Here is a 16217-nt window from a genome sequence, read left to right on the forward strand (position 1 = left end):
AAAATATTTTTAAATCATATAAATATGATTTCATTTCAATAATTAGACTTAAATATATATAATCCTTAAATTCTATAGTTTGATTTAAAAATATTATAAAAAATCATTAATTAAATTTGTAAAGTTCTTAACAAAGATGATATTGATACATTTACCTTTTATAACTGGTTATCAAAACACAAGCAATCATGAAATAATTATAAAAATTTTATGATAGCAAATGAAAACATATTGATCTAGAGACAATTTAGCTTGAAGAAATACACTGCAACTAATAGTCAAATAATAATTTGAGAAACTACATCAAAGCCATGAATAATATTTAATGAAGACATGGCCACATAAGCACTTTTGATGGTTTTGAGAAGAATGAACACAATTATATCAACTGGGGGAATAATGCTAAAAAAAATCATAGTAATTGATGAATTGGTAAATTCACTTGATTATTAAGAGTAACACCATCTTTGAGAAGCATGGTCTAACTAAAAAGCATCTATATTGCTAAAAAGATGATTTATCATTTGAAAAATGATCATAATACATGAGAAATATATCAGTACATAAGTGTATTTTGATGAATATAAAAGGGTGCACACAACCAAATTAGTAGCAGGCAATTTGAAAAAATCTTTGGTAGTAAAAGATATAATTGGCAAGTCTTGCTACAATTGAAGAAGATAGACATAATGTTTTTTTTCCAAAAAAAAAATAGAAAATAAGGCAGATAACAATTGCAAGTTAAGCTCTTCAATTTGGACATGTTTAACCAAATTCCATTATCAAGTGAGTCAAGTTCAGCTCTATAGTTATTGAACCATTTTCATTTTTATTTAGAAGGATCCCAAGTTGATTTTTTCATTTGCATCTAATGAATCCCAAGATAATTCCATTTACTTTTTACTAGTGTGAATCCCAAAATGATCATGTTCATTTCATCTGTATAAATCCTCATATTATCCTTTCATCTGCATGAATCTAAAGTTGATCTTGTTTGTTATATGAATCATGAGTTGATCTTCTTATTTATTTAGATCCCAAGTTGATCGTTTCATATAGTTTCTTTGTGGAATCATTTTATATAAATCCCAAGTTGATCTGTTCATATAAATCCCCAGATGATTCTTTTTTGTATGGTTCCCAAGTTGATCATTTTATATAGATCTCAAGTTGATTGAATCCTAAAATGATCTTTTCATTTTAATTTACATGCATCTCAAGTTCCTTTCACAAGGATCCCAAGTTGATTTGAATTCTAGAATGATCCTTTCATTTTAATTTACATGCATCTCAAGTTAACCCTTTTATTTTTATTTGTATGAATATTAAGTTGATCCTCTCATTCATACTCATACATTTGTGGTTTTATTAGGCAAGATGTTTAGTTTTTAAAAAAGAAAAACAAATACCCTATTTTTGTTCTTTATAAACTTATTAGACAAAGTCAAGGCAAACTTAATTCTTCCTTATCTTTACACCATAAATATTATAAAGAGAGGGTAATTATTGTACTTCTTTTTATCCCCTTGTTTTCAACATATTTTTTAAAAAATAAAATGCAAAAATAAATCCTAAAAAATATATTTTCAATGCAATTTGGCCAATCTTTGATTATTTAATAGTTTTTTTTACCATTTTGGTATCATTTCATGTTAATGAACTTTCCAAAAAAAAATGAAATAAAAAAATTAATTAGAAGAAAATCAGTAAGACTTTTATTAGTGAATATAATATAATTATGGAAGAGATAAGATCAATTTGAATTTTAGAAACCCCACCTCTAAGCAATTAAAAAATAAAAATAATAAAAATAAATGAATGGATAAATACAAGAATAAAAAGGAAGGTTGTGAAAAGTTAGAAAATAAAAAAAGTCAAAAGCTTTTGGTGTTAGTATAAATAAAAGAGAAAATGAACACTATAAGGAAGGAAAATATTTAAAAAAAATGTGAAAGGAAAGTTTAAGAAGATAAAGGTGTGGAAAAAGAAGAAGAGAAAAAACACATGAAATAAACTAAGAGAGTGAAAGGAAAAGAGAACCATTTTTCCATTAGCATCTTTAACCTCTCTTATAAGAAAAGTAAAAACCTAAACTTCCTTTTAAAATAATTGTTAGCCACCATACACCACAACCACAACCCTTTAATTTGAAAGTCTCATCTAAAAACATATAATCTTTCTATTCACAAACAAACCAAGACTAGAAGCATCACAAACTTTAAACACACTAATATTAATAGCCCTAACCATCATTATTAACTCTAATTGAAGCTTTATTATATCTCAAATCTCCCTTGCGACTCTAGAAAACGCCAATCATAATTAATCTTCCATCATGACCATCATTGTCATCATCTGTGAAAGAGAAACAATAGTGCCACATTGTTCGGCCACCTTCAACCTAGTTTCCACCATCTACCATGTATGATAATATCAACAACACAACCATTACCATCATTGATCATGACCTTTATTAACATTGAAAAAGATTTCATGTCTCATGATAACAAGAAGCCCCTTTATTGCACCTAAAAATAATCTTTCTTTCAACCTCAACAACCACCAATAATAACAAGTAATGATGATAAATTAAGAAAGAGAAATGATCCTATGAAAATGAGATAGCAAAAGAGAGTATAAGTTTAAAATGGTAAGATCTCCTTCTTTAAACCTTTCTTTGTCTTACCACTAACCAAAAAAAAGAAAGGTTGATGGTCTACCTTATCTAATAGGTCTCAATTTATTTGGATCACTGGAGTGTGACTCTACGCACCACCAACCACAGGCACATATGAGTTGCATTCGCCGAAGCTAGTCACTCTTATTTAGTGATCTTCAATCAATTTGAACTAATTTAGAAAGTTGATTTCAAACCCAAATATTTTAAAAAAACATGTTGATGAGTTTTTGTTATAATGTATTGATTATTAAAGTTGATTTTCAATCTATTGTGAATGATTAAGATTATTAAAAATTATTATTGGATGTGTTTATTCTTGAATGATTACAGTGGGTTTGATTTATAATGTGGTGATGTAATTATAGATTTTTTTGTATGACATAATTAATTTGATTTATGAGGTCAATTTATTGTTAGGATAAAAATCCTCAATGGGTTTTATTCTTAGAAGTCAATTTAAAAAATGATAATAAGATTGCTTTTTTTAAAAAAAAATATTTTCAACTTGTAAATATTTGTTGAAAGTTTTCTTATCATAGATTGATATAGGATAAAAAAAACCTCAACAATTTCTATCCTTAAAAGTCAATCTAAAAATAATAATAAGATTGCTTTTTAAAAAAAAAATATTTTCAACTCGTAAATATTTACTGAAAGTTTTCTTATCATAGATTGATATAGGATAAAAAAAAACCTCAACATTTCTATTTTTAAAAGTCAATCTAAAAATGATAATAAGATCACTTTAAAAAAAATATTTTTTCAGCTTGTAGATTTTCTTGGATGAAAAACAAAATCTCAAAATGGTTTTTATACTAGAAATTAAAAAATATACTTTTAATGGATTTTATCCTTATAAATTGATTAAATTTCCTTCAAAAAAATATTTTTAAATTATAAATATTTTGTTATGGTTTTATTATACATGCGTCTAATTAGGACAAATAAACTCTCAACAAGATTAATCCTTAAAAAATGACCAAATAAATAGTAAAATTACTAGTATAAATATTTTCTTTGTTTTTCAATTAAATAATTATTAAAGTTTTGGTTAAGAATGTTATTATTTATGATTGACTAAAAACAAATAGATCAGCATTTGGCATTATCCTGAAAAGTTGATTAAAAGGATAATAATTTTTTTGAACATGTGACTTAATCATAAACATCCACCTAAAAAATATTTTAATAACATGTTAATTGTATTTATCTATAAAAACAATACAAGATAAAATGAATCATCATTGAATGTTATTATATAAAACTACTTAATGGGTAATAAAAGCAATTAATATGCGATTTATTATGAAGGCAAACCTTAGTATAAAAGCACACATTTTATCATTAAAAACAAATAATAATACAGCTTAGTTTCTATAAAACTAATTAGCAGAGTGCATTCACAAACAATAAAACAAAACCAATTATTCCCTCTGAATTATATAAGTTCATACAAGGATTGAAGAAACAAGATCAAGTAGAAACATACCCAACAGGGAAGAAAAACTTTGAATGAAAGAGAAATTGAAGGGAGAAACAAAATCTAAATATAAAAAGTAAATAGGAGCGGGAGAATCTAGTTGCGGGGGTGGGTGTTAGCTGGGTTAGCGACACCAACTGTGACCTTGGCAACATCTAATGCGGAGGCTTCAGGCTTCTTCTTGGTATACAAAACGAAGTAGCCAATAGCGGCAACAACAGCAACACCACCAATGGCCGTTTTCAATGGACACAGAGACAATTTGCGACGCTGGTGAAGCACCTCTGTTGAATGCCGTGCTGCTTGATCTGACCCCGCCATGTTGCTCTTGGTTATCTTAAGCTGTCGGTTTCTTTTCTTTTCTTTTCTTCTCCCTTCCTTTGGCTTGTGGAAGCTTTAAATTCAAGTTGGTGATTTGCCATGGACGCTGCAGGATTTAGACAAACAACGAGGAAAGGACACGAAGGGCTGTTAAAACGAGATGGGAGGCGAAAGTAAAGGTTAAATGGACACGTTGAGAAGTTGACATTTTCAATGTTGACACGCGGCATGACTGCCAATTCCTGGGAGAAAGCAGCAATAGAATAGTTCACAGAGTAGTTCTGATCACTGTTGGACTGGGAAACGCGGCAAAAAAAATAAATATTTTTTTATTTAAAATTAATTTTTTTATGGTTTTGAAATGTTAATGTAAAAATTAAAAAATATTATTTTTATATAAAAATAATTTTAAAAATAATTTTTATTATAATATTAAATACTACCTTAATTAATTTGAAATCCAAATAGATCTGAGTTAAAAAAATAAAAAATAAATAAAAATTGATTGATGTTGGTTGATTTATTAACCCAATTTATCGGAACTTTACACGCCAAAACTTCACTTCTTGATTTAAAAAAAAAAAAAAAGAAGTTAATTAAAATAATATTTAAAAAAAAAAATCAACCTTCTTTCTGATCTGTCCTCTTTAATTTGCCCCGCATCAACCCGGATAAGATCTTACAACTACAGTTCTTATTTTCTTTCCTTGTTTCTTTAGAGCAGTCGGTGCTTGCTTACCACGCAGCATAAAAAGAAAGTCACATCAAACAACTTATCCAATTATTTTTCTTAACATAAAAATTATTTAAATAATATTATTATTTTATCTAAAAAAAAATTTAAAACTTTGTATAGATTCATTCAATTTAATCTAACCAATTTAATAACTTTAAAAACAATTTAAGAAATTGATAAAAATATAATTTAATTTAAAATAAATATTCAAAATAATATTTTTATTAATAAATATTGGGACAACAATATATTAAATTGATTTAAATCAACTCGAGTTAATATGTCAATTCACATGACAAGTTATGAGATCATGATAACCATATATAAAACAAATTAAATATCTAATTTTTAATAAACTCAATATTAAATAATAATAAAATTTAAAAATAATTTAAAAAGAGAATAAAAAAACTTGAGTTAACCTTAGTTAACCTATCAAACCCGCTACCCGGATCATGAGACTACGATAATCTAAAAAAATCAAATTGAATAAATTATAAAACTCAATCCACAAGGAACATAATGTGGATGGATATAACTAAAATTGAAAAACCAATTAAAAAAATTACATAAAAAAACTCAATTCAACTTAAATTAACTGCCAAAAACATGACTCAAGTTCTGAGTCATGAGATAGAAATAATCTTATAAAAATTTAATTGAAATAAATTATAAAGCCTAACTCCTAATTAACTTAATTTTAAAGGATGAAATTAAAAAAAATCAATTATATAAAAAAACTCGAGTCAACTAATCAAACTCATGATCTGAGTTATGAGACTGAGATAATATAATGTTAAAAATAAAATTAAAATAAAAAAAAACATAAATTAGAAAAAAAAAAACAAAGAAAAAAAAATACATATTAAAGTTAATAGTATTTTTTGTGAGGAGGAGTCCAATAAAATTGTTTTATGATGAGAAGTATAGTTAAAAAAAAAATATTTTTTTGTTAATTTGGAGTATGTATAAATATCTTAAAACCTAATGATCCCATATTAAATTAAGAAAAATCTAAAAGACATCAATAAACACTATAACCCAAAATATATTTCACTGATAGTTAGAATAGTAAAATGATAATTTTATCCTTTTTAAAAACTCTAACAAAGCTTGCAATTGAAGGGAAAATCATTTTTTTCTAGAGAATTAATTCAACATTATAAAATTAATTGAGGATAAATTGGTGTGCACAATTTTTTAAACATATTGAAATTACTTTGTTGCCTTTAAAAGAAATATATATATATTTTCCAGGTTTTTTTTATTTCTTTACTTTTTAATATTATTTGCAATGTAAAATTATATTAATACCCTTAAAAAAAGAAAAATCAAACTAGCATCCAGGGCCTTTTAGATATTTTATTTGTTTTGTCACATTAAACTAACTTTTTCACTTGAAATCAAAAAATAAATAAGTTTGAGTTTACGGGTATTGTTATCTTTTCATTTTGATTTTTTTTTCGTGGTTCTTTTGTTCTAGAGGGTTAATTTAGTCATTTAATAAAAATAAAAATTAAAGAAAAAACAACGTATGAACAAAGCAAATGTGCTTCAAACAATATACATCATCTAATGATCAAGCACTGCCCTTCAGGATAGTGGTGGCCTTGTTCCGGGGTCGCTTTTATGATAAGACAACATATATGGTAATTGGTTCTTTCATTTCGAGTCAACAACTGTTTTTTTTTTCGTTTTTTTTTTCTTGATTTTTAGCATGACCCTTAAATTTTTTAAAGAATCTCTTTAATTTATCTTTTCTTTAAATTTGGTTCTAATTTTTTAATTTTTATGTTTTTTTATCTAATTTCACCCCCCTCCAAACTTTTTCGTATGTAAAATTAAATATTTTTTTCAATTTCATTATTTTTTAGTTTTTTCTATTAAATTTAATTTTTATTTTTTTATTACTAATTTTTTTGCCTTGAAAATTTTATAAGGTTGATATTTCCTTTTCAATTTTATTCCTCAACATTAAATTGATTAAGTATTAAGTTTCTTAACTGAGTCCGAGTCTAAGATTTAACGGGTTATAATTTTAAGAAATTGACCTAAGTTTAGAAAATTCACATGAGTTTACTTGATATTTTTTTTATTCATCTTAATTATTTTTTATTTTATCATTTAGTATTTATTTGATTGAAAATTAGGCTTTATAATTTATTTTTTTAGCTTTTTATAGGACTTATCAATCCTTTTGAAAATTACACAAGCCACCTTGAGTTTTTTATCGGTCTTTATTAAATTTCACTTTTATAAAAAAAAATTAAATTAATTAAATGAATATAAGTATAAGATGCTTGTTTTATGGTATTCTTGGTTTGCTTTCTAAATCATTGCTCTAACAACTAGTGTTTTTTTTTCAACTTGATTTTTAATTTTTTTTTTAAATGTTGTCACCTACTGGATTTTATCCTTCAACATTAAATTAGTTAGGTGTTGAGTCTTCTTGGTTAAGTTCAAGTTTAGAATTTAATGAAAAATAAGTTTGAGAGATTAACATAGATTTAAGAGGTTCACTTAAGTTTACTCTTTTTTTTATGCTTATTTTTTGATTTTATCTTCTAAATTTTTTTTCCTCCTTTCTATGGGATTTTTAGTCATTTTGAAAAAAACATGAGTTACTTCTAAGTATTTTTTTTTCGGTCTTTATTGAATTTACTTTTTTTAAAATGAATTTTATTTTTGAATTAGATTAAATTAATTGATTAAATATAAATATGAGATGCTTGTTGCATGATATTTAACAACACATGCAATCTCTTTCAATCACCTTGATCTTAGATTCTTCATAAACATTTTTTTTTTTATGTTGGGAAAAAATTGATTGAGTCTGCAGCATAATGTGAACTATCTAACTAATTAATATTCTATTTACCCAATTAAAATAATATTATAAAATATACTAAAACCCATAGTCTTTTACACATAGTAATATAGAGCACACATTTTTTTTTTGTCCTTCAACTTTTTTTTTCAATTATAAATTTCTATTATAAATTTAAGGACAAATTTCTTATAATTTTTTTGATATAGATAAAATTCAACAAAAGAGGATTAGCATGTAAAATAAGGAAAAACCACATAGCAAGTCTCAAATTTATTCATAAAAGTTTTTTTTAGTCTGTCTATCTTCCTGTACAATCCCTTTAATTTTTGTAATTTTAGTTTTGATATAAAAAATTATTTTATTTATTTTTTAATCCCTCGATATGACAAAGAAGAGACCAACTTGCCAAAAAACAATGAAGAAAAGAGAAGGTTATTGGTTCACCATATTCCAACGATAAAAAATATTAATTTTGGTGTCAATAAATCTATTTGATGAGAAAAGTTTCATTAAAATATTTTGAAACCTTTATTTTATCTGAAAAAGTAGATCAAAGCCATGAAAATTTTTAAAACCTGGGTTGGTTTTTTGTATTTTAACCTATCTTGTGCTAATTTAATACCATAAATGTTTTTATTGAGGTTTTTATGGTATTTTAACTGTTTTCAAGTAAAACAAAAAGAAGTTGAAAATAAGGTATTTTGGTCTAAGAAACCAGGGACATGACATCCTGCCCGATTAAAATAGCCGGAGATACTAGGGATAAAATGTCATCAACTATTTTTTTCAAAACGAAAAAGAAAAAGAAAGAAAAATGATCTATCACCCTCTTAAAATATATATATAAAAAAGATAAGGCTAATCATGTGGGTCTAACCTTATAGACCAACACTATATATATATATATATATATAAAGATAAGGTTAATTATGTGGGTCTAGCTTTACAGACCAACACACACCTTTTATTTGTTGTGTCAAGCACCAAACTGCCACCTCCTTTATATTTTTTTATTAAAAAAAAGAAAAATAATTTATTACCCTTTTAAAACACACACACACATATATAAGGCTAATCATGTGGGGCTAATAATGTGGGTCTAGCTTTACATATCAATGCGCACCTTTTGCTTATTGTGTCGTGTACTAAACGGACACCTTCTTTGTTTTTTATTTTTTATTTTTTGACATTTAAATGTACTATAAAAAGATTAATATTATATTTTAATTATTAAATAATATAGTTTTTTATAAGAATGTTAATATGTTTTTCACTTACTATTATGTACCTAACATGAAAAACAATTGCATGGATATTCAATTAAAATAAATTTGTGTTTTTTTTTTAATATATTTTTTTATATACTTTTGTCACATTTATCATTTATTTTTTGTTCAAATATATTTTAAATACTAAGACATTGTTTTGATTTTTTATTATTCATTTTTAAGACCATGATGAATTTTTATTTAGAAATGAATGCTCGTAATTTTAAAATAAATTTAAGTTAAAATAATTGAAAGATGCATTAATAAGAAAATAAAGTCTAGATTGAAAAAAATATATTTTTTCTTTTAATTTCAAATGGCTGAATTTTTTTTAATAGAATACTGAGAAAAATTAAAAATCTCCATTATGGAGATAAATTAAATATATTAATTTGCATATAATTATCAATTTATTTTATTTAACACGTGTTGAATTTTTGTTTTACACTTCAAATATTTTCTAGTCAATGAAAGCAAATTCCGAGTTTTTAAACACTTAAAATTTAATTTTCAAGTTATGTTTATATGAAACATCCAAAAATATTATAGAAATTTTAATAACCTCATTTTTAATCCAGAAACACCCTCAATTATTTTAGAAACCGAAAATCCAACAGAATTAAAAAAACAAAAAACCCTTTACAAGCATCAATCCACCTATTTTTTTACATTTTTTTACATGGTTAAAGAAAAACCATTTCCATTAACTTCATTTTCCAAAACAAATTCATTGACAACAGGATTAACCTTTTTTTATGATTGGAAAGTGGTTGATCAAAATCTCTCCTTTTTCTAACAACTTCCTTTCTCATCTTCCATAAGTCAAGGATTGAAATGTAATAAAAATAATGTTTGTGGACTAAAACATAAAAACATAAAACTGCATGAACCAAATACATGAAAATAAAAAAACTTAAGGAACCAAAATGCACTTTTCGACATCCAAGGAACAATAAAAAACGCATTGTTCTCCGACAGTGCAGTCCACATGAGCTTTGAGTGTAGGGGAGAGCATTATTGGTCTACGGTGAAAGAACAAGTTGTTTTAGTTCATTTTATAATTATAGTTAAAGTTATGATTATGATTATAATTATAACATTTCATTGATCTCTAACTGCTTCCAGGGATCTATTGATCTCTTTGCTAGCCTGCTGGCCTAAAAGGGAACGTGCATGTTTGTAATGCTAGTTTAATATCAGTAATTTCGACCATTGAATAGAATCAGAGATGGTTTGAGAGAGTCAGGGGCCCAAAATCGAAGAAAACTGCTACCATTTCCTGAAAGAATCTATGCATTGTCTTCCCTTTCAATACTTTACACGCACTCTACAACTTGCCTGAAGGAGGTGAGAAGAATACCTTAAACAACCATTTCAGCCTCTTTAACACTGGAAGGGATCCCAATATTCAACCTCATGGTTGATTTGTACTGGTCTGGTACAGCAGCACCAGCCTGAACGCAAATTTCTACAACAGCAGGGGCTTGACCATAGAAGTTCTTCAGCTCCCTTCGCAATGGCGGCCCATCCACATCAGGAACATGCCACACATATCTTGGCGGTATCAAGTCATCAAGAACAGCAGACTGCCAACCATGCTGTCCGTTCCGTTGTTGGTGCTTGTGGGCCCCACAGTTCTGTGCCTTGTGTCCGCTATGTCCCACATGCACCTCCGGGCAATATCCACAAACTCTGACGCGGTACATCTGCATTAACCTCTTGGCTCCTTTCCTCATCTTTTCCCATGCTTGTAGTGTTTCCTCGGCAAGCAAGGTTTTTTCTTCTTCATTAGCTGGGGCTACTGCTTTTGAGATGGGTAATTCGGTTAATATTGGCTTTAGAGGAACTTCTGGGACGGGGTCTGGTAGGTCACTTTCATCTGCATCAACAAATTCCCTTTTTCCGATGCGAATAATTGGTTTTCTTCTCCTTTTTGTTGGATATTCAGAAACGTAAACACCAGCTTGGATACAGAGCTCCATTACTGCAGGAATTCGGGGAATTGAAAATCTCTCCTCATGTTTAATTCGTTTTCCAAGAGGATCATAAAGGTGGTAGGCTTCTATTGGCACAAGTACATCTTCGACAGCTGCATTTGTCCACTGATGAAGACCCTTGCGGAAGGTGGCATGTTTGCCTTTACATGACTTGAATGGATGTCCTTCAGGTCCCACGTGGAGCTCGTTACACCACCTGCAAAAGGTAGACAGTAACCACTCTAATATAGACCTTCAAACCATGAGGAGAGACCATATTCACCACGAAGGTTGAATTCCCCATGATAATTCTTTATCCAACTAACTCGATTGCACCTATTCACAGTAAAGACAAAGAGTGCTTTGTTTAACACTGTTAATTTACCAACCAGTAGTATTCAGTAGCAAAAACATCTTATCAAAATTCACTATTACCATCTCCGTGCAAATCATAAAATTCAAGATGCTTCATAGGCGTGCCAAAACTCCAATCAAAAGTTCACTAATACAACGCCCTTATATCTCTTTACACCATTTATTTCTATATTCCCACTGACAACAGGTGGCGATTATCGTAAGGCCGGGTCAACTTCTGCGCATGATGAACATTGGCAAGCAATAACATCTCATTCAGATGCAGGCATCTATAGAAGGGCCATCAGAGACAACATATGACACACGAACCATGCATTTTGCCTTAAAAGTTTTAAGGAGGAACAGTATGACTAACCAATTTAGCTGAACACAACATTGCTCAACAAGGCTAAAATAGTGCATGTGAGAGCAAGATAGAACAATCCCTTAAGATACCCTTGCTTCCGCAAATAAATTGGATTGCAAGATTGTAACCAAGAGCTATGGTTTTTCAGAGATGAAGATTACCCACAAGCATGCACAGGAACCACTTTTAACAGTTTTTTGAGATTGTTAATTAACGTGATCCTTGCATTGAATACATCATAAGCAAGTGGCACCAGGCATTGAACGAGCAAACCATTCTTTGGAGGTGGTGCACGTCCTTTAGGTTGGCCTTTGCGCTTCTTGAGCCTCTCCCTTGCAGCTCGTCTCAACTCAACTATGGGTATTGGAAAGGGCTTCTTCTCCTTTCTTGAATAATTCCGAGGAAAATCAGCATTTTGAGGATATTCGTTTGTGATAACCAGTGCATGTGGTTCAGGCAACATCCTTGGTGTAGTTCTAGACTTGAATGAATGCCTAAGTTTAAGATCACTATGCTGCAGAAGGGAAAAAATAAAATTCATTTTAAACAGAAAAGAGATAAATAAAAACCAAGAAACGGCATTATAGTTATACAGTGAGCATAAAGATGACTGATTATAAAGTCAAAGTGTACAACATACTCAAGAAACGATGTTTAAGGTCAAATATGATACAAGACTTTCTCGCATAATCGTAGTAGTGTTTATTGCCATAGCCTTCATACTGCTGCTGCCTACCAGATATCAGAGGCAATGGCATACAAACTATGGCTGGATGACATGTAATCTTTCCTGGACCTCAGGTACAACTGTGTTTGACCAAAAGCACCATTCGGGGCCTTTATTGATAAAGTTATCAAATCATCAATATGGAAGTTAATATCTATCAGTCCATTGGCTTCATCCACCAAAAAACATAAATGATGGAACGAATTTCACATTGAAGCTGCCAAGGCCCGCAACTAATATGGTCACATTTTTCCATCAATGGAGATTAAAAATATTTGCCCCATCATGTAACATTTGATCTGTAGTAATTTATGCAGAAGATGAAACCATTGCTATTCTCAAGCAAGTGGCAATGCAAGTAAAAATGATACCGCAATCACTTTTATTTGCGGTGTTAAACACCAATGCAATCAATTGTGCTGATCCTCCACAAGAAACAATAAAGATAAACAAAGCCACGCCTCACAACAACTGAATTGAAAGGAAAATTCAACCTAAACTACTCCTAGAATTGTGGAACTCTTACGCAACCAATCACACTATACTTAATTAAAAAAAAATCAATGTCACACAAAACTGTAATAAGAATAACTCCCGAAAATCAGAGACAATATATAATATACTACAAGAGAGGCCTTTTTCACATATATTTTAAGCAATTTAAACAAAGGTTCCTGATGAGCAAGAAAAGCCAACATTCCAGGACAAACATAATAGCCTAATGAAAATAAGATTTAACTAAACAATACAAAGAGTTAAAGTCATCATCAATTCCCATTTCATTGGTGAGAAAGAACCCAATACAATAAAAGTAGCCAGTAATTGCAGATTGTAGATAAAACGCAGATGAGCAAGAAAGCGTGAATTGGTTATTACAGCTTCGGCATACCTGAAAAGAATGGAAGGAGCTAAGTTTGAGAAATTCTGAACTTGGGAGAAAAGAGACAGTGAAGGGTTCCATTCTGAGAAAGGAAGATCTTAATTTAGAATGAAAAAAAGCCATGGTGCACAAAGGGTAGTTAGAAGACGATCCACAGTCTGTCCCTGAAACCAACCAAGTTTACCAACAATATTTATTCCAACGAAAAGAGGAAATCTTGAAAATTTGAAACCAGAGAAACAGATAAGTGAGCTTACATGTTGCAACTGAAGAGGAAACTAACATTTTTTTAAAGAGCGGGAGGACAAGGAATCAAGAGAAAATCTGGGTGCTTTAACTATAAGTCATTGGCTACAAGGATGAGGAACTCCTGGCTACCTCCAAGCCAAAGCTCTCTCAGGCACAAATATATATGGAGATGATGATTTTACAGGTGCTTTTTAATATCCAAAATAGCCCACTTCCATGTACATTATCCACGGATTAATAACGTAGGTTTTGTATTTTAAAAATATTTTTTTAAAAAAATAATATTAATATTAATTTTTTAAATTTAATTTAATTCAATATTTTTTAATTGTTTTAATGTGTTAATATAAAAAAATATTTTAATTTAATATATTTTTAAATAAAAAACTTTAAAAAATAATTATTATTATTCTTCCAAACCCTAGGAAAAAACTTAGCTTGAAATGGTTCGTATGGACGAGACAAGCCCAGGCCATGACAAGACTGAAATGTAACTCATTAATTGATTAATTATACATTCGCCGATTAATTAATACATAATTAACTGGAACATTTAATATTATAATTATTTAATTTACACGTTTAGTGATTATACATTTACTCATCACAAAGTTTTATAGCATTTGACCTGATCTAGAGTTAACCCAAAAAAAGGAATCAGGATTGAGTTATATAGGTTGAGTTGAGTTAATTTAAATTAATTTAAAAAAATTAAAAAGATATTTTAATTTTTAATATTTTATATAAAAAATTAAAAAATAATTTATATAAATATAAATCAATCATATTATAAATAATAAAATTTAAAAAATTATTTAAAAGATTTTATATTTCACATTAAAAAAATATTATATTAATATGTTATCTTTTTAAGTTGAAGTATTTAAACTAAAAGATTTTTTTATTTTATATTGAAAAAATATAATTTTTTTTTATGAATATAAAATATATATATTAAAGAATTTCAAATTCTACATTAAAAAAATAATTTTTTTTATGAACATAAAGTAGATATATACTAAAAGGCTTGAAATTATATATTAAAAAAATAAAATATTATTATAGTATTTATATAGTGAACTTTAAATAAGGTTAATAACCAAATAAAAAATATATAAAAATAAGGTTTTTAACAAGAAAAAAAAACATATTAAAAAAAAAATCTCAACCAGGTTTTTTCAGGTTATCTTGATCATAAGTCGACTCGAAGGATCAATTAGTTTTGTCGGGTTTTTGCTCATTCCGGTCTTTTATCTTATTCAGATTGATTCAACCACTAAATTAACTGAATCTTAAATTGATCTTGTCAAACTAATCTGAATTTAATAACTATATTAAGTTTAAAAAAATTAGAAAAATTCAATAAAAAATTATTATACAAACTTGGTTCCCCCTTGAAATTACAGACTAAACCAATAAAATTATTACATGTAACTTAATATGGAGACATTCACCGCATATTTTATTTATTTATTTATTTATTTTTCCTAAAAAGTATAATTAATGTTTCTTTTCACCCACTTACCGTGAAAATATAGTTTTTTTTCCATAAAAAACAAAATAGTTAAAGGAAGAAATATTAATCTAGAACTTAGGGGTTGTTTTTACTCTTTTTTTGTTTTTAACAACATAATAAAACAACTAAATTATTATTAAATTTAAATTTCTTTTAATATGTTCTTTTGTTATAAGCGACTGTATTAAGGGAAATTTAGTATTTTTATACATATAAAATATTTTAAAAATTAGAAAGTAGTTAGTGAGTGTTTATCACATCAAAGTTTATAGTTATATTTACGCTTTTCAAGTGGTGTATACAATGTCTATACCTAAGTTTTCATGATAATATTTGAATTGTCATGATAGCCTCTTTTTTTTTTTATAAATGGCATGTATGACCAACAAACATATTTTTTTTTATATATATATAAATGGCATGTATGACCAACAAACGTATGATATGGTGTTATTGACCCTTTTTTTTTTATTTTTATCTCTCTCTATTCCTTGATTTTAATACATGCCCCTATAAATTTTCAAAACAACTCTTTAGTGTATTTTTCCTTTAGATTTGATTCCTCTTCTTTTTATTACTATTTATTTTGTTTTAAATAATTCATAAAATGAGATTTTTTTAAATTCCATCATTCTTTGATTTTCTCTTTTGTTAGATTTGATCCTTATTTTTAGAAAACTATTTATTTTTTAATATTTTTATAATTGATTTATTTTTCAATTACATCCCTTTATATTTCATTTTATTTAATTTTTAAATTTGATCCTTACTTTTTTAGATTGCTTCCCAAATTTTTCCAACATTGTTTCCCTGGTTGCATAAGTTTCTCTCAT

The 16217-nt window shown here is 27.7% G+C and overlaps 1 protein-coding gene across 1 annotated transcript; it reads right to left on the minus strand.

The window, feature by feature from the left end:
• Nucleotides 1-10509: 10509 nt before the first annotated feature.
• APO2 (APO RNA-binding protein (DUF794)) lies at nucleotides 10510-14036 on the minus strand. The gene is made up of 4 exons (XM_011035098.1): nucleotides 13877-14036; nucleotides 13629-13783; nucleotides 12174-12526; nucleotides 10510-11508 (listed from the first exon to the last, which is right to left on the minus strand). Exons 1-4 carry the CDS (start codon nucleotides 13902-13904, stop codon nucleotides 10677-10679), a joined length of 1368 nt encoding a protein of 455 aa, XP_011033400.1. The 5' UTR covers nucleotides 13905-14036; the 3' UTR covers nucleotides 10510-10676.
• Between the last annotated feature and the right edge of the window lie 2181 nt (nucleotides 14037-16217).

Source organism: Populus euphratica, unplaced genomic scaffold, assembly GCF_000495115.2.
Source record: "Populus euphratica unplaced genomic scaffold, PopEup_1.0 scaffold73.1, whole genome shotgun sequence".
In the NCBI taxonomy this organism is placed as follows: Eukaryota; Viridiplantae; Streptophyta; class Magnoliopsida; order Malpighiales; family Salicaceae; genus Populus; species Populus euphratica.

Excerpts from the sequence above, each read along its gene's own strand:
- APO2 (XM_011035098.1), bottom strand. The coding sequence starts at position 13,904 with ATGTTAGTTTCCTCTTCAGTTGCAACAT. Across the intron at positions 12,527-13,628 it reads GCTCCTTCCATTCTTTTCAG|CATAGTGATCTTAAACTTAG; the intron begins GTATGCCGAAGC and ends TCCCTTCTGCAG. Across the intron at positions 11,509-12,173 it reads GTTCCTGTGCATGCTTGTGG|GTGGTGTAACGAGCTCCACG; the intron begins GTAATCTTCATC and ends TACCTTTTGCAG.